The sequence below is a fragment of the Anabrus simplex genome, chromosome X (genome assembly GCF_040414725.1).
Source record: "Anabrus simplex isolate iqAnaSimp1 chromosome X, ASM4041472v1, whole genome shotgun sequence".
Classification (NCBI taxonomy): domain Eukaryota; kingdom Metazoa; phylum Arthropoda; class Insecta; order Orthoptera; family Tettigoniidae; genus Anabrus; species Anabrus simplex.
Genome location: NC_090279.1, coordinates 223,129,878 through 223,152,841, shown reverse-complemented (window position 1 = coordinate 223,152,841; position 22,964 = coordinate 223,129,878). Strand labels below are relative to the sequence as shown.

The following is a 22,964-nucleotide window of genomic DNA, read 5'->3' as shown; positions in this document are numbered from 1 at the left end:
GGAGGATGTTATTAAAGTAAACTGCAAGTTCCCTTGTTGCCATTTTATTGTTCAGGTGGAAACAAGCAACTTTGGTCTTAGTTGTACTTGGCTGAAGTCTCCATTTTCAGAAGTAGTCTCCCAGAACAGAGAGATCATTGGTCAGCACCTCTTCTGTTCTCTGAAAACATTGATCGCTATCAGCAATTGCCCAATCACCAGCAAATCCAAACTTTCGGGGTAAATCTGATATATACAGTCTGAACAAGAGTGGGGCTAGCACTGATCCTTGAGGAAGTCCATTGTTTAATTTACTTGGCCTGCTGATTTCACTGCCAATGATGACCTGGAAACTTATATCATTCAACATGTTGCTTACAAGACGAGCCAATGTTTTACAAGGGATAACCTGTTGTAGTTTGTAAATAACACCCTCTCTCCAAACTGTGTCATAAGCTGCCTTAAGGTCTATGAATGCCACAGATGTTTTTTGGCGATTCTGGGACGCTGCCTCAATTTAGGTGGTTAATGAGGGTACTTGATCCGTGCTACTCCGTTGTGGTCTGAATCCTGCTTGTTCTGTCCGGTTCTATGGCTAAATAGTTAGCGTGCTTGCCTTTGGCCACATGGGTCCCGGGTTCGATTCCCGGCAGGGTAGGGAATTTTAATCATAATTGGTTAATTTCGCTGTCAGGGGGCTAGGTGTATGTGTCGCCTTCATCATCATTTCCACCCTCATCACGACGCGCACGTCGCCTACAGGTTTCAAATCAAACGACCTGTATCTGGCGAGCCGAACTTGTCCTCGGACACTCCCTGCGCTAAAAGCCATACGCCATTTCATTTCATTTCATTTCCTGCCTTTTCTATGGGAATTACCTCAAGCATTCTGTTGAGGATTAGTCTCTCAATTATGTGTAACATATACTCAACAGTGAGATAGGTCAATAGCTGTCTGGTCTGTCACTGGGTTTTCCAAGTTTCAATATGGCAATGATCTTCGTCAATTTAAACAAACGAGGTAGTTTGCCAGTCTGAACAATATTAGTGTCTAGCTTGGATAGCCGAGTCGAGCAGGTTTGCCACAATTTATCAAGAATTCGGGATGCATTCCGCCAAACCCTGTTACCTTATCGTTTTTGACATCGGTCAGAGCTGTGTCAATGTCCTTGGTGGTGAAGGGTCTAGTATATTCTGAACCAGAATTACTCGTGGCTTTTAGGTTGGCCAGCTCTTTCTTGATATACCCTGTATGTTTTCTGTCTCTAGCTGTTCGAGACAAAGAAACTATATGGGTAGCAACCATGACTTCCACGAGCGATTAGGGCACCTCCTCCGAGTTTTCTGAGGAGTGACCAAGCTTTTCTGCTGGATTTACTGTAGTTAATAGATTGCACAGTTTCAACCCATTTTTCCTTCCGAGCGTTATCAAGGCTATTAAGTATTTTTTCTGCAGTTCCTTATTCACCACTGGCCAAGAACTCTAGGTACAGCTTTTCACTTGTGTCAGTCCATCCAGGAACATATTCCTTCCTGAAACGTCTTGGAATGTGTCTTTTGGCTATGGCAATTACAGCTCCTACAAATCTCTCACAGTCTCCCTAGTATTCTTACTTTGTTGAAACAAAAATTTATCAAGGCTCCTCCTCTATGGATTCTTGAACGCGTTGAATGGCCAAAGTTCACAGCACTAGCTACCTTTACCGACGCAACTGACCGGAGCGTAGACGGCGATATAAACTTACATCACACAAGTTTTTCTTGCTGCTGCTGAGGAGTAATTCCATCCTTTACAGGAACTCCGCGCCGAAAACTCGTTCCTTGGTGGAACGAAGAAATTGCAGCAGCTATCAAAGAACGCCGTCGCGCTCGTAAACGCTATCGTAGGCAGCCTACGTTGGCCAACATGGTAACATTTAAAAAAAAACCGCGCTAAGGCGCGAGTTCTTATTCGACAGAGATATGTGTCGTCTATGACGTCTCATACACCATCATCTCAAGTGTGAACTAAACTTAGACGTATTTCAGGAATACAAGGAACATCTTTAGTACCGGGATTTTTCATTGCAGGCAATAACGTCATAGGCTCATCTTCTATTGCTAATCATCTAGCCAGTCATTTCACGGATGTGTCTGGTTTCGGGAATTACCATCGTGATTTCTTAGCTCTGAAGCGGGAGGCAGAACGTCATCAACTCAGTTTTCCACTCAAGCTTCAGAGGATTGTAACGTTCCCTTGACGGAGTGGGCGCTTTGCAAGGACACGTCTCGCGGACCAGATAATGTCCATAACCAGATGTTGAAACATCTTAGTGAGGGTAGTCTTTGATATATCCTTCGTGTGTCCAACCGAATCTGGGTTGAGGGTGAGTTTCCATCACAGTGGCGAGAGGGCATAGTAATTCCTGCCCTCAAGCCTGAGAAAAATCCTAAAGTACCGTATGTGTAAGCTTTTTGACAGGATGGTCAATCGCCGATTTGTGTGGTGCCTCGATAAAAGAGGACTTTTGTCCGAATACCAGTGTGTCTTTTGAGCCGCTCGCTCGACCACTGACCACTTGGTACGCCTGAGAGTTCTATGCAGGACGCTTTTATCCGAAAATAGCATTTGGTCTCCGTTTTCTTTGACTTAGAAAAGGCGTATGATACCACATGGCAACACGGCATCCTTTCAGTCCTGCATCAATGGAATTTCCGAGGTAACTTGCCGGTATTTATTGCGAATTTTTTGTCCCTCTATCTATTCCGTGTCAAAGTAGGATGGGCATATTCGCAATACCACGTTCAGGAAAATGGAGTCCCACAGGGATCGGTTCTTAATGTCACTCTGTTCGCGATTGCCATAAACGGTATTGTCGCTGCTGCTGCTGGTTCAGCAGTAATACCGTCGCTATATGTATACGATTTTGCTCTGCATTATACTTCACAAAATATGGCTATCGCTGAACGATAATTACAGCAAGCTATTAGAAGAGTGAAACAATGGGCCTTAGAACATGACTTTCGGTTTTCAACCAAAAAGACCTCTGTTGTACACTTTTGCTGGCAGTGCACTCTTCACGCGGATCCTGAGCTTTACTTAGGTAATGTCGCCCTACCTGTAGATGACACCGATTTCTTGAGCTCCTTTTCGATATAAAATTGTCGTGGGAGCCACACGTAAGGCAATTAAAAGAGACATGCGCTAAGAAGCTTAATATTTTGAAGTTTCTTAGCGGCACTAGTGTACTTGGGAGGGGGAGGGGGGAGATTTTACAGGGTAGATATTTTATTAAGGTTAGACTACGGCATTGCAGCATATGGATCAGTAAGGCAAAGCATCTTAGCCCAACTGAATAGCATTCACTACAGCGGAGTTAGGTTGCCCCACTGCTACCCTTACACGTGAGACGCCAGCAAATGCTTCTGACCTATGCTGCCAATTTTCGACAGATGCCACTTCACCCGAGCTACCCTTGAGTATTCCACGACGGAAACCGTCGGCTGTACGCTGCTTACCCTCGTGCAACGCGGACACTTGGATAGCAGTCACAGACCTCCGTGGTCAATACGACGGCCCGAAGGAGAACACGGACCCCTCCATTTATCGGAGACTATTCCTGTCCGTTGTTGGCCGGTGTTCCGATTCGGTCGTTGTTTTCACGGATGGTTCGAGGACAGAAGCGGGAGTAGGTTGTGCGTTCCAGGTTTCTTTTTCTCTATCGAAAATATGTAGTGTTTACACAGCAGAGCTCTGTGCTACCTGTGAAGCTGTCCGATGAGTGCCGGCAGTTTCTGCTGTGTACCGACTCCTTGAGCGTGCTACACTCTATAGATATGTTTCCTTGGGCACCCTCTGGTGCAGCAGATCCAGGACCTGCTGGCCGGCACTAGAATTACGTTTATGTGGCACCCAAGGCACGAAACGAGTTAGCTGCCAAGGAGGTTGTTACCTTGCCCTCGTTGCCTTGCAGGGTTCCTGCCAGTAACATTCGCTCTCAGCAGAGACATCTGGTTATGTCCCAATGGGATTATTGTTTTAAGAGGAAGTACAACTGGACAACCATCCTCTATATAACATTAATCAGAAAGAAAAAATGGAAAGGGTCCGACACTTCGAAAAATGAAGGTATCGGTCAAAGGAAGACAACGGCCACGAAGGGCATGAAAATGAAAGACTTCCTAGGCCTCCATACGTAATACCGTCGGGGTCTGAAATAACAACAGTTGACCAAGGGAGATCGGATAGGAGGAGCCTCGCACAAGTAAGTGGAAGCAATGCCAGGACTCAGCTAAGGGCCCCGTGGTCGCCAACCCACGCTCCTGAAGCCCCTTTTAGCCGTCTCTTACGACAATAAGCTGAGAGCGATACAACGAAGGTATGGAGGACTGCGCGTCGGGCTTCTTGGTCTGGGGATCGGTCATGGCATAGTAACGCACTCCTACCTACTGAAGGTGAACGCCCCCCAGTGTGTCATCTAACCGGGGTACACATCCTTACGGAGTGCTTCGCCGTCCTCATCCTACGAGATGACGTCATCCGTTTTATGAGGGATTATGGGCTTTTTCTTTATCGTATGTACAAGTCTGTTTTGTATTAGTGGAATTTTGTTAGCTGCGCTTTTATCCCTTTGTCTATTTTAGTTCCTAGTTGCATATTTTAATGTGTTATTTTAACTTTTAACTTGAATTATACATATCTCAGTACTTCAATGCCTTATTCCATTATCATCAATATTTTCTATACTTTATATTTATATATATAAAAAATAACGTGTATGTCAGCTTAAGCTGCCTAGGTTGGGCATTATTATTTTTCTCCTTAATAGATCTATAAGGCTTCAATGCTGTAGATCGGAGGAAAATAAAGATATCTATCTATCTATCTATCTATCTAAAATATCATGTCCTGACTGACTGACTGACTGACTGACTGATTCATCATCACCGAGCCAAAACGACTGGACATAAAGAAATGACATTTTGGGGATACATTCATATTAAGATGCAGGTGCTCGCTAAGAGAGGATTTTTGTCCATCGCTAAGGGGCTGAAAAGGGGAGGTGAAATTTTAAAATGAGTGTACCTATATCTCAAAACTTTAAATGTTTGCAGATGCAAAAATTGGTATTTAGAATATTCTTTAAAAATAAGGAAATACGTATTTTTTTGTTTTCAGAAAATGCCAATAGGAGGCGTGAAAAAGGCTAAAAAAGGTGTTGAACTTTAATCAGGATATCGGTACTTATATCTCAGAAACTGAAGATATTACAGACCTGAAAATTGATACTTTTGATCTTGATACTTTTGATCTCTTTAAAAATAAAGAAACAAGTATTCTTTTGTTTTTGGAAAATCCAATTAATGGGGGGGGGGTGAAAAGGGGTGGATTTTTAAAATGACTGTATCTACTGTATATCTCAAAACTTTGAAAGTTTACAGATGTAAAAAATTGTATTTAGAGTCTCCTTTAAAAATAAAGGAACACGTATTTTTTTGTTTTCGGAAAATCCCAGGAGGAGGGTGAATAATGGGTTGAATGCCTTTAATGAGGATACTTATATCTCAGAAACTGAAGATATTACAGACCTAAAGATTGGTATTTGGGATATCCTTTAAAAACAAAGAATCATTTTTTTACGCTTTTGGAAATCCATTTAGTGGGGGGGGGGGGGTGAAACGGGGGTGGATTTTTAAAATGAGTGTATCTATATCTCAAAACTTTAAAAGTTTACACATGTAAAAATTGATATTTAGAATCTCCTTTAAAAATAAAGGGACACGTATTTTTGTTGTTGTTTGTTTTCTGTAAATTCCAATAGGAGGCGTGTAAAAGATTGAATAATGGGTTGAATGCCTTTAATGAGGATACATATATCTCAGAAACTGAAGGTATTACAGAATTGAAAATTTGTATATGGGATCTTTAAAAATGAAGAAACACGTATATTTTTTGTTTTTGGAAAATCCAATTAATGGCGGTTAAACAGGCGTGACAAATTGGGATGAATTTTTTGAAAGACTATATCTACAGAATATCTGAGAAACGTAAAATGTTACTGACGTAAAAAGTGGTATTTGGAATCTCCTGTATATGTAAAGAAACACAGATGATTTGTTTTTGAAAACTCCACTTAAGGGGAACTAAAAAAGGGGTGAAATTTTAAAATGAGAATTTCTACAGTATATCTCAAAAAACTTAGAATGTTAACAGAAGTGAAAAATGGTAATTTTTATCTCTATTAAAAACAAAGAATCGTGTATTTTTAGTTTTCGGAAATACCACTTGGGGTGGAGAGGGGAGGGGGGGGGGTAAAAGTGACAAAATGGTGTTGAATTCTTTTAATTAGGCTACTGATATCTCAAAAATGTAGATGTTGCAGACGTGAAATTTGATATTTGGAATCTGCTTTAAAAGTAAAGAAACACGTATTCTCGGAAAAACCGATTAAGGAGGGCGGGGGGGGGGGGGAGGAGGTGAAAGAATTGAAAAATTATTTGACTTAATTGTATGAGAATACTTACATCTAATAAAACCTAAAGTTGTTACAGACGTGAAAATTGGTATTTGCATCTCCTTTAAAAACAAAGAAAAACGCGTTTTGGGGGTGAAAATCATCTTGGGGGAGCGGGCGTGAAAAGGAGTTGAATTCCTTTCATGAGGACACATAAATCAAAAACTGAACAATTTAGAGTCGTGATAATTGGTATTTAGAAGATCCTTTACTATTAAAGAAACACGTATTTTTGCCGGAAATTTCACTTGGGGGGGGGGGGGGAGCAGTGTGAAAGGAAGTGAAAAGAAGTGAATTATTTTTATGGGGATACTTGTATCTCAAAACTGAAGGTAATAGACTTGAACATTGGTGTTTGGAATCATATTTAAACATAAAGAAACACGCCTTCTTTTAATTTATTTTGGGGAGGGGGGCGGGTGATATTCTTAACAGCGGTGGGGTGTAAAAGGAGGTGAGACCAATTGAATTTACTGTCCATAATGTACTTATAAGGAGCCTCCGTTGCTCAGGCGGCAGCGCGCAGGGCTCTCACAGTTGGGTTCCGTGGTTCAAATCCCGATCACTCCATGTGACATTCGTGCTGGACAAAACGGAGGCGGGACAGGCTTTTCTCCGGATACTCCAGTTTTCCCTGTCATCATTCCAGCAACACTGTCCAATATAATTTCATTTCATTTTTCATTCATTAATCATTGCCCCAGAATAGTGCGACAGGCTCCGGCATCCGGCACAATTCCTATTGTCGCCGCTAGATGGGGGCTTTATTCAATCCATTCCTGACCCTGTCGAATGACTGGAAACAGGCTGAAGATTTTCGATGTATTTATTCTGATCATAAACCGATGATTTTTAATCTTTCCTGGGTTCGTTGTCAAGAGCCATCTTTTCTTTCGGAGAACGTTCTTAGATTACAGTAGGTTCTCCTGGCATATAAATACAAATTTAAACACATTTGAAATAAACGATAGGAATGACATAACCGTGCAATTGTTCACCTCTATAATAAGGTCAATAATGCACGAAAGTATGTCATTCGTATCGCCAGAAATCCCGCACACTTTGCCTACGCGCAACAATGGTGCTGGTCACATTGTCAACAATGACAATGGCTGCAGATGTAATTTACCGCCAAGTAGCGGTCTTGCATCTTGCTGTGGGGTCCAGAACATCTATAATAATAATAATAATAATAATAATAATAATAATAATAATAATAATAATAATGAAGAATGAAAGCAGAGAGTACTACAGAGCCTTCAAACGCAAACTCACTGGCTATAAACCACCATCTCTATGCTTTGAGCGAAAGGACGGCACACTGGCGACGTCAAATGAAGAAAATTGCAGCATTCTGGCAGATTACTTCAAGAATTTACTTAATTGCTCTAAACCGCAAAGCGCCATTGAGACCAAGGAACCCTTACTCAGGTACCCAGATTCCAGACCACCCGACAGAGATGAAATCAAGCGCCACATTGCCCGTCTCAAAAATAACAAAGCGCCGGGGGAAGACTCAGTAGTAGCAGAAGTATGGAAATATGCCCCAGAGGAATAACTTGATATCTTGCAAAAGCAAATAGAAGAAATTTGGAACAAGGAGACCCTACCCGAAGATTGGAAAATAGCTTGATCCATCCATTACACAAAAAAGGCAGCATGAAGAACATCAACAACTACAGAGGAATATCTTTGCTACCCGTGACTTACAAAATTCTATCACTTGCCATCCTGGAGCGTTTGGAAGCACAAGTCGAACATCAAATAGGTGAATACCAAGGAGAGTTCAGAAAAGGTCGCTCAACAGTTGAACAGATCCAAAATCTCAAAACGCTCATCAGATATTGTACACTAAGGTCCAAGCAGTATGTGTCTGTCTTTGTGGACTTTAAGAAAGCGTACGACTCCATTGACCGGGAAGTCCTGCTAAACATCTTAAATGAATTTGGAGTTGATTTGAAACTGCTGGCATTAATTAGAGCCACCCTGACCGATACAAAATCCAAGGTGAAGTTCCACGGATGTCTCTCGCATTCCTTTGACATCAAAACAGGAGTCCGACAAGGTGGTGGGCTATCCCCGATACTCTTCAACTGTGTTCTTGTAAAGATCACCAGAACCTGGCGGGTGAGATTACAGGAAACCAACTATAGTCCATTGAGAATAGGAACCAAATCCAAGGGGATCGCAACAGACTGCTTAGCATTTGCCGATGATATTGCTGTTCTCTCAAACGACATAGAAACCGCCAGAGCTCAAATTGAAATTTTAAAGGAAATTGCCGAACAAACTGGTTTGAGAAAACAGAAGTAATGACTAACATCAAAGAGGCTCCACCAAAACTCCATACAAAATACGGGGACATCACCCGAGTAGACAAATTCAAATACCTGGGTGAGATCATCATGAAAAATGGACTGGACAAAGAAGCACTTCAGGAGCGAGTACGCAAACTGGAAATAGCCTACCAAACATCCCGCACAATCTACAACAAAAAAATGCCTTTCCCAAAACACCAAGCTACGTCACTATGAAACAATTCTGAAGCCAGTAGTTCTATATGCAGCCGAAACCCTGTCTCTAAATGCCAACAAAGGACCCCTTGAAGAACTGGAGAAAAGAGAACGCAAAATTGTGAGAGGAATCTTGGGATCAAAGTACAGAAATGGAATCCATCAAAAGAGATCCAACAAGGAAGTCTACACCAAAATAGAGAAAATTACAGACACAATCAGAAAAAGACGGGCACGATTTTACGGTCATCTGAAAAGAATGGACGGAAGAAAGTTAACTAAAGAAATCTTTCACTTTTTTTATTCAAACCCCAAAACCACAATTCCCTGGTTTAGAAATACCAAAGAAGACCTGCAAATGCTACATATCTCAGCTGAAGACGCCCTTAACAGAGATCTCTTCCGCAAGAAAATATTGACGAACGGGCTAAACCGAGACGAGCAACCGAAGAGAAGACACGGTGCCCCTTGGACAGAGGAGCGTAAGCAGGCCCACTCACAAAGAATGAAGGAAATTTGGGCTCTAAAGAAGGCCAAGTTCAGTGTCAAATGCAACAAGACTTAACGTGGTCCTTGATGGCCCCAGCAAATTATATAATAATAATAATAATAATAATAATGTTCTGGACCGTCGTCGAATGTGCGGACCAAGCTGTAAACGGGTCCTGGACGGGTAATGACTAAGAATGCAGTCCGGCCGCGGGTTGAGTACCGCCAAGGCACCCAAGACGACACGACGCCGGATCTCCTGAAAGATTTGATCCATATTAAAAATGCTTAAAGGAAAAGATGGGAAAGATTTAGGGACCCAACTGACCGGGTGGAATACCTGGACCTGGCCCGGGAAGTACGAAATCGATTGCTGGAAAGAAAGTTTGAAAAATGGTAGGAACTTTGCCGTAATCTCTCAGAAAACGAGTCAGATCGCGAATTTTAGCGGATTATATATAAAACAACAAGCATTCAATTATACGAAGCACGGGTATCTTGCTAGTTAGAAATAAAGGCATTGCAAATTAGATCCTCAATCATTTTTCATCATTTATTTTAAATTCTAGTCAGTGGATGTATTTTAAAATGTTTATTATCAAGCCTTTTCGTACCAACAAGCATCATTACTTTCCTCTTTGCTTTCGTGTTGACATGTGGCTTGGCAACATCTATCGAAACGTCACGTCACATTCATATCAATAATAATAATGTTATTTGCTTTACGTCCCACTAACTACTTTTACGGTCTTCGGAGACGCCGAGGTGCCGGAATTTAGTCCCGCAGGAGTTCTTTTACGTGCCAGTAAATCTACCGACACGAGGCTGTCGTGTTTGAGCACCTTCAAATACCACCGGACTGGGCCAGGATCGAACCTGCCAAGTTGGGGTTAGAAGGCCAGCGCCTTAACCGTCTGAGCCACTCAGCCCGGTACATTCATATCAAAACTCAGCCCTAGACGCCCAAGAGAATCCGCCATCTAGTAGACCTAGAGTAAAACGGAACGCTGAAATTGACGAGCAAGCAGTCAAACTAAAGTGTTTGCACAAGGAAGCTGATCTCCCTCTGGGTGGGGGCAATGGGTGTTACGGTATCCCCTGCCTGTCGTAAGAGGCGACTAAAATGGGCCTCAGGGGCTCTGAACTGTGTAGCGTGGGTTGCGACCACGGGGCCCTTAGTTTAGTCCTGGCACTTCTTCCACTTGAGCCAGGTTCCTCCGTTGGTCAATCCTTGTTCTTTTCCGTCCCCGACTTTATTAGAGCACTCGGGGCGTAGGGAGTCTTTGATTTTTACGCCCTTCGTGGCCCTTGACTTTACTGTATTTGACAGATATCTTCATTTTTTTAAGTGACGGATCCTTTCCATATTTTCTCTCTGATAAGTATTAATAATAATAATAATGCTATTTCCTTTACGTCCCACTAACTACTTTTACGGTTTTCGGAGACGCCGAGGTGCCGGAATTGTCCCGCAAGAGTTCTTTTACGTGCCAGTAAATCTACCGACACGAGGCTGACGTATTTCAGCACCTTCAAATACAACCGGACTGAGCCAGGATCGAACCTGCCAAGTTGGAGTCAGAAGGCCAGCGCCTCAACCGCCTGAGTCACTCAGCCCGGCATGTAAGTGTTATATACAGGATGGTTGCCTAGTTACAATTCCTCTTAAAACAAACACCACCACATCCACTAAAGTAGTTGAGAGTATACGAGTATTATTTACACTCATGTTCATAAAAACCAGAACACCTTGAAGGACTATAGATAGGAAGTTCATATTCACGGAGCAGGTGCATTAGTATGTTTTGAAGAAATGATTAGCATCTGAACCATGTCGGGCCTCATGTTCAAGGTCCACGTCCATATCTTGGCGTACCACCACTGACTGGCAAAATGTGCCTGCGACTCTCGTCGCTATAAACGGAAGGTAATGGATCAGTGCGACTTGAGCAGACGTGCAGGATGCCTCGCAGACGCGTGCGAGAACTGCACCGTCAAACGAGTGAGTTTGAAAGAGGGTGCATTATTGGCATGAGAACGTGAAATTGCTGCTAGTGTGGGAGAAAGTGTGTCGGCAGTGCAATGGGTGTGTACAGAATGGTTCACAGAAGGCGGTAGAACACGACGAGGTGGGTCTGGTCGCACCACCCAGATCGACACCTCAACCGAATGGCATTGCAGGACAGATCTGCGTCCTCCTCGGCTCTGGGGAAACAGTGGAACAGTGTAACACATCGTACACTATCAGGAGTTTATTACGGTCTGGATTACCGGCGCGTCGTCCACTTCTCCGCCTGCCTTTGAATAATGTGCATAAAGATGCTAGACTGCTAGACATCACTGGGGACAGGAATGGCAGCAGATAGCGTTTTCGGACGAATCCAGGTTCTGTTTGTTTGGCAATGATGGCCGCATTTTAGTTCGCCGCAGACAGGGGGAGAAGCATCACATTGTCTCAAGGCCTTATCGTGTGGGGTGCTATTGGGTACAACCACAAATCACAGTTGGTGCGTGTCCAGGACACTGACCATCCTGCGATCCGTAGCCATACCCTTTCTGCACGAACACGTCACAGAAAGTCACGTTTTAGCCGTGGCCCGCCCGATCACCGGACTTGTCGCCAATCGAAAATGTGTGAGATATGGTGAAACGACGGGTGCGGCGCCGTGGAACTGTGGAACCAGGTGAATGCAGCATGGATGGCTATACCCAAGGACGCCATTCGCACCTTATATTCGTCGATGCCATCACGCATGGAACATGTTATCAGTGTCCACTAGGCAACAGGACACATGCTGCACCTACGTGACTGAAATGCTAATCGTTTCTGCCGGACAAACTCACGAACATATCCTGTGAATATGAACTTCCTGTCAGTAATCTTTGAAGGTGTTCTGTCTTTTTATGAAGATGGGTACTTATTTGCTATTTGCTTTACGTCGCATCGACGCAAATAGGTCTTATGGCGACGATGGGATAGGAAAGGCCTAGGAATGGGAAGGAAGCGGCCGTGGCCTTAATTAAGGTACAGTCCCAGCATTTGCCTGGTGTGAAAGTCACAGCTGCGCGCCCCTAACCGAACGGCCAACTCGCCCTGTAAACACAACATGGGCATTAACCCATTTGGAGAGCGAAACCCAGTTTCGGCTCTTCCGGGTTAGAATCAGATTCTTCGAGGGTTTCCATTTATTATACAAACTTGCTCTACATTTCAGAATGAACTGTGTAATGTGCTCATCTCTTGAACAGGCTACAAGCAGGTTTTTAGCTACAGTTTGCCGAATGTATATTTTATTACCAAAGCCGAGGCATCCTGATTCTGACGTTTCCTGTATCACATTCTGTTTGGCCGTTACTCATCTTCAGTTTGTAACAAATGAAGCGTAATTGAAGGCATGAATTCGTTTAATGGTTCATGAACAGTTTAAGTTTGTAATAATTCGTTATTAGAACATGTGCTATTGATAAACATTAAACCGAGCTCGATAGCTGCAGTCGCTTAAGTGCGACCAGTATCCAGTATTCGGGAGATCGTGGGTTCGAACCCCACTGTCGGCAGCCCTGAAGATGGTTTTCCGTGGTTTCCCATTTTCACACCAGGCAAATGCTGGGGCTGTACCTTAATTAAGGCCACGGCCGCTTCCTTCCAACTCCTAGCCCCTTCCTGCCCCAACGTCGCCATAAGACCTATCTGTGTCGGTGCGACGTAAAGCAAATAACAAAAACAAAAATATAAACATTAAACATCCTTTAATGATTCAGACTTTCACATATCTTGATGTCAAGATGTCCGAAGGCTGGTTAGCCACCAGTCCATCTTCAGTCGAGAGGCGTAACCGACCGTAAGAGGGACTCGAGACAAGTCAGAGGATGGCATCAGTAGGGCCCGGATTCATATGCACTTAAACCTCCAAAAATATGCATGCACATATGCTCTAAAAGTGTTTAAAATATGCACTAAAAATGAAACAAAATACTCTTACCAAACCCATTATTTAATTTTAACTCAGTGTTAAATTGATAAAAATGTTTCATTGCTTGCAAAATGATACATGGCAGTAGGTTATCAACAGTTTTCAGAAGTCAGACAGAATTAGTTTATACGCTGAAAATGATCGCACTACGTCGACGGACGTAACTGGGCAATACTTGTACTCTGGTACTGACTGCTCGGAACATTCTTTTGGGAAAGTCTACCCGATTCCATTTATGTAGTTGCTTATGGATTGGATATTCTTTAGTTCAGGGTTTGAGTCCAATACCGCACTGAGTTTCCTTTTAACCTTTTCTCCAGTTTCAACAGAAACGCCATTTTATAAACAAATGGCGTTTTGAATTAACTGAAGGGATTCGTGTACGTATGCACCGCAAGTTTCTAGGCCCTTAATCGCTTTCGAAAGACGAATAATGCACACGGATGAAACTCGCACTTTGCATCACGAGCACACGTAGTGTTTTAGCTACATCTTTCACATGATTGAAGGTCTGTGCGAACAGAGAAACCTGAGGCAGATGAGTTTTGTACGACTGTACAAGAGCTGGTGCTTTGTTGACGGATGAAAGGAGGGTACGATGATTTGGAAAACATGCTGGAAGAGACTAGCCAGCTGTATTTGTGACTAACAATTCACTAGGCCACAGAAGTTGCAGGGAATCATTAACAAATCTTGCAACTGTAGCGTGGTTGGTATTTTCTAGCACTTTGCGTGAAAGTAAATGAAGTTTGCCGGGTTCTTCTGGACATTATTTACCCTCTATGAAGTTCACAATGTATCGACCACACGAATCGGTTGTTTCATCTACCGATGTCCGGCTCCATGGCTAACTGGTTAGCGTGCTGGCCTTTGGTCACAGGGATCCCGGGTTCGATTCCCAGCAGGGTCGGGAATTTTAACGATCATTGGTTAATTTCGCTGGCACTGGGGCTGGATGTATGTCTCGTCTTCATCATCATCACGACGCGCAGGTCGCCTACGGGATTCAAATTAAAAGACCTGCACCTGGCGAGCCGAACATGTCCTCGGACACTCCCGGCACTAAAAGCCATACGCCATATCATTTTCATCTACCGATATCCAGACACAGTTCCTTCCAATGTCAGATGGTATCGAATCCACGACAGAAACGTGCAGTGAAAGTAAATAGTTCTTCCTAAGGGCATCCTTACATGCTTTTCAAGAAATGACCGTGGATGAGGATCATTCAATTAATGCAGCGGAATGTAGCCGCATACAAAAGCTTTACAAATATTAGCGGAAAATGTACGATGCTAACTTCAAACCGTGTTTTCACGTCTGTTAAAAGTAGCTGTTGCGTATTCTCTCTCTGTTCGTTTGATCTGAGATGTGAAATTGTTTTCGAATGCTGTTCAATGTGATTTTTAAAAATCGCATTTTACACTCTTGTCGCACATTGACAGTACACTACAACACCGTCACTTGTATAGTCACTATTGCCTAATATCCACTGTTTAATTAAAAAAGGCCTAGAGCTCTAGGTACTTTCACAGTTTAATCTGGTAAAATACTGCAATAGACGAAGCAAGTTAACAGATGAACGCATTCGTTTAAGTAAACCTTGGGAGGCTACTGAAAGGAGAAAGGAATGTCAGAAAGAAGGAAATACCTGTTGTGAAAAGTATCATTACCCGTTTACCTGCTTCTATTGCAACACTGAAAGGACTTTCCTTGAACAGGGAAGGCTTCTCGTGTTGCCAAGGGATGTACAATATATAATTCATTAGATTTTCATTTCGTTCAGAAATCTTAGAAAATCGATCACACATACGAGAAAAATATATCTGTATATGCACCAACGTTCAAAATATGCATTTTTAAAAAACCGGGTCCTACTCATCAGGCTCCCTGGGTACACCTAGGAAGACCCAGTCCGCGAGCCATATGTGACACGAGGGACACGATCATATCAGATGGCCGCCCCTATGATTACTTTTATATGTTGCTTTAATCAGATGTAAGCGGGCTGGATTTAATGTTTTATTTTCCCCGGTGTCTGGCATCTCCCAAGATGGCCGAGCTCTGCTTGCAGGCAAATGGCGGAACAGTACTTGCACCTCCATGTCCATTTTCATTAAGCATGCCGTCCGGCTCCGCGTGCTGGGGTCCCGGCCGAGTCGCAGCTACCTACACATGGCAGATGGTGCTCTGCCTTACAAGGGCTGCATCCGGCTAGAAATAGCCACACGAAATTATTATTAAATATGCCATGTAATTTAGTGGAATGAACTCGATGGATGAAGCTGTACGCATAAACCGGCTTCGGTGGTGGGGTCATGTGAGGCGAATGGATGAGGATGGGTTACCCACGAGAATAATGGACTCTGTTATGGAGGGTAAGAGAAGTAGAGGTAGACCAAGACGACGATGGTTAGACTCAGTTTCTAAAGATTTAAAGATAAGGTGTAGAACTAAATGAGGCCACAACACTAGTTGCAAATCGAGGATTATGGCGACAGAGGCTTGCAGATTGAACGCAGAAAGGCATAACAGTCTACAATGATAATGTAATTTAATGTGATCTCATCCCCGTAGTGTACACTGTTGCTTTGTCTGTTCCAGGGACGGTGCTGATACGTACAGCAGTCTGCAGCTGCTGCGACTGGAGCTGGAACTACGGCCGAGCATGCCACCAGCGCTTTTGGACTGTCATCACGGGGGTAAGCTGACATGTTCATCCGCGTACCGCCATGTTGCTTGACGCGGAGATAGTATGGAATTCGTGCTTTAACTTAAATTTCGCACACATGAAAACATCCGCCCTACAAAATTAATGACAGCCTACACCGACTACCGTGTACACACGCAATAAATATACTGTGGTAATATTAAAATATATTTCTGTAAAAAAACTGAACAATCTACACAAATCCTTTGGATAGCCCATAGGTGGCGCACCTAAAAAAAAAAAACTTTAGCAGACTGAATAAGAAGACTGAAAAATACACTACTACAAAAATACACTAGCGGTAACTCGAAAATGATCATGTCGCTCACTTTAATATAAGGGTATGTTTGTAACTGATGTGTTTGAACATTGTATGTATGGCAAGAAGGCCAGACTCAAAGGACGAGGATCACGTGACAATCTGTTTCTTCAGAAACCTAGACTCTACAATTTCGCTTTATTGAAAATAAAAAGACATGCTCAAAAAACAGGCTACAACTTAAGTGTGATTACATATTGTGAGATAAAAATTGCCTGTCTCTCAGCAGATTGGAGAACACATAAATTAAATATTTACAAACTCCTGTACCGATAACAATAATCGTCAATATCAACAAAAAAGGAAACCTATGAAATAAAATCTTTCTATGAAAGGTAACATAGTTTACGATTCCTCTCTGATAAGTCATTAGGCCTACAGGAAATTTCACTCAATTCTCTGAACACACTGTTTAAAAAGTACATGACTGCAGAAATCTTTCTAAAACAATCAGACACATATTTATCATTTTCTGAATATGAAATGCCGGCTCTGCGGTGTAGGGGTGGCATATCTACTTCTTACCCGGAGGCCCCGGGTTCAATCACCGGCCAGATCATAGATTTGTACCTGGATCTGAGTGCTGGTTCGAAGTCCGCTCAGCCTACGTGATTACAATTGCGGAGCTATCTGACGGTGAGATAACGGCCGAGAGGATTCACCGTGCTGACCACATGACACCTCGTAATCTGCAGGACTTCAGGCTGAGCAGCGGTCGCTTGGTAGGCCATGGCCTTTCGGGCCTGTTGTGCCATGGGGTTTGGTTTGGTTTGGATATGAAATACGTAATTGGATGAGCAGAAGTTAAGTTATCATTATTGTGTTATTTGGATTTAGGAAAATGCTCCCTGACATTTGTTACACTGGTGCTAGTCTTCTATTGTGTATTTCTTAAAATGAAATGAATGTCTATGGCTAGTTTGAGTTTCTCTGCGTGGTTTAGGCTTAAGTTTTATTTTTTCCAACTTGCTTTACGTCGCACCGACACAGATAAGCAAGGTCTTATCGCGACGATGGGATAGGAAAGGCCTAGGAATGGGAATGAAGACCCCGTGGCTTCAGTTAAAGTCAGCCCCAGCATTTGCCTGGCGTGAAAGTGGGAAACCACGGAAAACCATCTTCAGGGCTGCCGACAATGGGGGTCGGACCCACTATATCCCGGATGCAAGCTCACAGCTGCGCGGTCCTAACCGCACGGCTAATTCGCCCGGTTAGGCTTAAGTACGAATGTTATCATTTAAGATGTACAACCCTCCTCATATTATTGTCTTCTTAAATAATACTGCTTTTACAAACTCATTCTGAATTAATATTATCTGAGCACCTAAAAATTGAAAGTGCGTTCTAATTTTTCTCTAATGTGAGCACCAAAAGCACTTGCAAAGAAAAAGATTAATATCATAGTGAACAGTTATTTTGATTAGCGTTTTCTACTGCAGACTAGGATTGACAAGATTGGAGAAATGAAGACATACGAAACTAATAAATCATTTTTCAGATAATTGATAATTTGAAGCAATACCTTACCCTAATATTAAAAGGTTTTATCAAGTTGTATCAATCATATCTTACGGATTCTAGGCCCAGTTTTATCAAATTTGTAATACCCCAACACAGTTTGTGTGAAAAATATGTAGCCTTTTTCAGAACAGCTATTTGGTTCTAAACAATTATCTCCGATGAATTGGAAAAAGGCACAAAAAAAGAAGCCAAAATATTCTAAACTTCATGTCCATGCGTTCTCTGAATCAACCACCCTATAACCTGCTTAGGTCTCTTTATAACAGTTCCATTTTTCTACTCACATGTGAAAAGAAATACCAGATCCCTTCCGATAGCAACCTGTACAAATGAAGGTTGCACACGAATTCACCCTCGTGAATATGTTTCCAGTCCACAGGTAAGGCCTAACTTTAGGCCTAATATTGCCGAAACTGCTGTAATGTATCAGCTCCCACATTCCTTGAAAATATTTGTCAATATATTATCACTCCGTCACATATAATACTAAAACAGACCCACTAACAGGCATGATTCAAATCGAAAACATGTAAGGGTCTGTAAACATTACCACGTGCTAGCCATGCATTCGAAGCTGAAGCGCCCGCAACATGGCGATGCGCGAAAGTGTTCAATATTCTGCATAGCATCAGCGCGCTCTGTGAGTCTAGATAAGTAATATTAAAGTCTTTGAAACTGACCTGACCTACCCTAGCGGCCTCAATCAATACCTCTCCGTCTGCTCAGTACTGGCACGTAACTCCCCTACATGTCAGGCGTGGGTTCGATTCCCCGCCACCAAGAAACGAGCTTTCCACTTCCGGAGGTATAATAATAATTTCGTATGGCTATTTCTAGCCGAGTGCAGCCCTTGTAAGGCAGACCCTCCGATGAGGGTGGGCGGCATCTGCCATGTGTAGGTAACTGCGTGTCACTGTGGTGGAGGATAGTGTTATGTGTGATGTATGAGTTGCAGGGATGTTGGGGACAGCACAAACACCCAACCCCAGGGCCACTGGAATTAACCAATGAAGGTTAAAATCCCCGACCCGGCCGGGAATCGAACCCGGGACCCTCTAAACCGAAGGTCAGTGCACATAGCCTACACCTGGGATCAAAGAGCTGACCCCCCCCCCCCCCAGGGCCATCGTGGCCGGTACGGAAATGACCTTGCTACATGTCATTTGCCTCTGTGGATGGGCGGCGTACCCTAGCCGAGTCTGGCATGGCTACCGTTTAGTCGTACTAGGCGCTTTCTTTTGCCGATACCTTTATTCTATCTGACCTTATTGCAGCAAAAAACATTACTGACAGTTTCGGAACCGTGAGACACCACGGTGTAGTTAACACTAGGTCCGCAAAAGAAAGGGAACAGTTGGGTGTTTTACATCTACCGCCGCCTTTCAGTCTGTAAGACTATTTGTCCCGGCTTTCTGTTCAACATGGACACGGAAAGAAATTACGAAAATAATGACTGAATAATGCGGAAAGTGAAATACCCGGTACTGCAGGTACATAAATATTTCGCCAGGGGAAGAGTCAGGCTGATACACCGGGAGCGGTTGAATTGACAGCGCCAAAAACGCCGGCGGCCATACAAATAGGTTGTGTTGTCGGAGTTATCAGAAACCTGGTAAGAAAAGACTCACCCTGCGTTACAGAATCGCTTCACCACTGGACAATTTTGTTTAACGTTTTGCGAACACAGGAGCTATCCGGAAATCTTTTTTTCAGTATTATAGAATGTCAGTTGCTTCGTTCGATGAGCTGTTTGAACTTATTAAAGTGCATATTACTAAACGAGTGAAATGGTAGTGTAGGGGAAGACCTGAAATTTAATTTTCAAATATTTATATTATTAGTGGTCTTATCGATAATAGTACATAACTAAAGTTATATAGAATTAAATTTCCGATCATTTATGTCTCATACATGTACCGGCTATGATAACATAGACATTCATGAATTTGTATTTTTGTTGCTAAGTCCATATCAACGCCGAACCAGGAAAAAATGGATTAACAGAATACAATGAAAATTGGTACATAGAGTCGGCGAATAAGAACTACAGTCTAAGCTATAAACAGTTTTATTCACCCTGGATGAAATTGCAGTTTAGGAGAAGGCACCTACAATAAGTTATTGGTCCTATCGAAAAGTACTGCATAACAAAAGTTAGACAGAATACACTTTCCGATCATTTATGGTTTATTGTCAACGATCGTAGCCGTGTTGAAACGCCGGGTCCCGTGAAATCTCTGAAGTTAAGCAACACTGAGCGTGGTCAAGATTTGGATGGGTTGCCACGCCCTGTTGGTGGAGGTAAGGTAAGGGAATGGAGGAGCGGAAAGGAACTGGCCACCCTACCCCACGTAAACTCCGGCTCAGGCACATCTATGCGGAGGTTCGAACCTGCCTTCGGGCAGTTTTACCGCACCTACTGTACTGTAAGAGTGGTATTTTAGAGTTGGAAGAAAACTAAATATGAAGGCCTACAATATCGAAAGCGCATAACATTTATCAACAATAACATTATATTGGCCATTGTTTGTTGTGATGTTCTTTGTCTCTGATGCTGCCGCTCAACTCCGATAGACCGGGCGAGTTGGCCGTGCGGTTAGGAGCGCGCAGCTGTGAGCTTGCATCCGCGAGATAGTGGGTTCGAGCCCCACTGTCGGCAGCCCTGAAGATGGTTTTCCATGGTTTCCTATTTTCACACCAGGCAAATGCTGGAGCAGTACCGTAATTAAGTCCACGGCCGCTTCCTTCCCATTCCTAGGCCTTTCCTATCCCCTCGTCGCCATAACACCTATCTGTGTCGTTGCGACGTAAAGCAAAAAACTCCGATAGATGGAATTAATGCTGCGTACCGAGTATAACAGCCTGACTAAATATTGCCGGGAAATAGCTGGGGAGTTAGAAAACTTTCTTCTTTAGCATTCCATTCCTCTGGTTCATACATTTCCTGATACTGCTAGTACTTAACACACTGGTTCATCATAGTATTTCCAGCTATTCGATCCCTACTCTGACGCGCTGTTTTAAATGAGCAGTGTGCACATTTAGGGCAGAGGCTCACTTAGTAGTAGTAGTAGTAGTAGTAGATATTATGACCTGGTCTAGAATTACAATTTAGGCCTACTCCAAATTATAGCACCACAATTCACTAAATAATTCAAAATTCAACCCTGAAAAGAGCCGTTTCTTAAGGAAAGCTTCTTCTGCTGCACGCTTATTAAATCTATATTCATTTTATTCCAAATTAGCAGTGAAGAGGGGCTTTCTCCTCTGGCTTTGAGGAAGAATTTGCCTCCTCCAAGTCAGATAGTTTCTTCCCCCGCGAGTGTAGTGAATTGAGATTTTCCGTTTCATTGTGTATTTCTAAGAAACACATTATTAAAAGGGCATAGTTTTTGCCCTGGGACTCTCCATTATTCGACCCCCTCCCCCCGACGCCGAAAAAAGACGAAAAGTGTTCACGAATCACGGCTGCCTGCGGCTCGGTCATTCCAGCTCTGGAACTTTGGACTGTTAGATCGGCTGCTTAGTCTTGTTTGTTAAAAGTAAGAAAATGTGTGGAGTTTCATTTGACCAAGTATTTCATATGAAAGTATTGCTTTTACTCATGTCATTCGTACTGACATCATTGTAATGACCTATGTTCATTTCAGTTGAGAAAATGGTCTTTCTGAAGATGTAAAAAGGCAGGTGGAGATTGAGTGTCTGCCATTATAATGCTCCCCAACTTGATTGTGACTGATGGTAGGCAAGTGGGCCTACCGTTACAATGAATATTCCCTAACCCAGTCTTCATATGAGAAAAGGTGTTTGGCGACTTCCCCGTCGCGTTTCTAGGGTAACGTTAAGAGCTATGCTCACAATGTGTACGGTACCTAACCTAGAATTCTGTATAAAATGTAGAATTCCATAGCGAAGCACTGGTACATGAGCTAGTAAAGAATATACTACACTTCAGGCAGTTCCTATCGTGCGACAGAAGCGGGTGAACTGCTCACTGCCGCCACGTAGAGTATGATTCGCTGTTCTACCGCTAGCGGGAATAACGCCTCTGCTGACGTTTAGACCCGCCTGCCCGCTCATGGACGCGTGCAAACCGCCCGTGTAGACAACTCTACAAATACCCCATGGTTCTGTTCCACAAGCGGGTTTGTAGCCAACGAAACATGATTGTTTTTTTGAGCCTCTCCTTGAAAGTCACTTGTGCTTCATGGGGAAAAGTGTGGTGGGAGTAAAATGTCGAAAGAAAGACTTGCAGAACTGTTGTGTGGTAACATGGTGGGGGAAATGGAAAAGTCCCTGGTAATCGGAAAATCAACAAAACCAAGGTGTTTTAAAATTGCAAAGTTATTGTTTTTCTCGACAATGCCACTTGTCACTCACTAGTGTTGCTATCCAATGTCAAGCTAGCCTAACACAACTAGTGTTGTTCAACCTATGGACCAAGGAGTGATTTACACCTTTAAATCTCACTACAGGTGTCACTGATCAAGCTGACAACACCTACCTACTCCCTTGCATGGCCAGTTTCCATACTGCATGCTGTCAACTGGATCAGTTCGGCTATGAAGCAGATCAAACCTCAACACTCGTAAAGCGATGATGACATCGGCACACCTGAAAATGCTGCACTGATATCTACGCTGAGCCAACAACATGTAATGTAGACTAATACAACCAGCTTGCTACTCACTACAGTTTCCGGTCTGCTGTACAGCTTCTTAATATCTGCCGTATAGAGAATGAAGAAGACAATAATCCAAGGGACGAAGACCAGGAGGAGGAGGAAAGAGAAAGTCAGGAAAAAGTACGCACTCATGAACAAGATCATGACATCATGAAATTTGCTGTCAAGTTGACTGTACAGCGCTAAAGGCATGACATGAAGGAAGGTGAAACAGGTTTCTTTGTGGAAGAAGGAACAATTTGTGTGTATTAAAGGCAGAAATTGTCCGGTTTTCATTGAGT

The 22,964-nt window shown here is 43.0% G+C and overlaps 1 protein-coding gene across 1 annotated transcript in view; it reads left to right on the top strand.

Moving 5' to 3' along the window:
* The window catches only part of LOC136885953 (uncharacterized), an 83,191-nt gene that overhangs the window by 42,358 nt on the left and 17,869 nt on the right, over positions 1-22,964 (top strand). Inside the window, exon 2 of the mRNA XM_067158652.2 lies at positions 16,054-16,151. Coding sequence (XP_067014753.1) covers positions 16,054-16,151 — 98 coding nt within the window. The remainder of the gene's footprint in view (positions 1-16,053; positions 16,152-22,964) is intronic.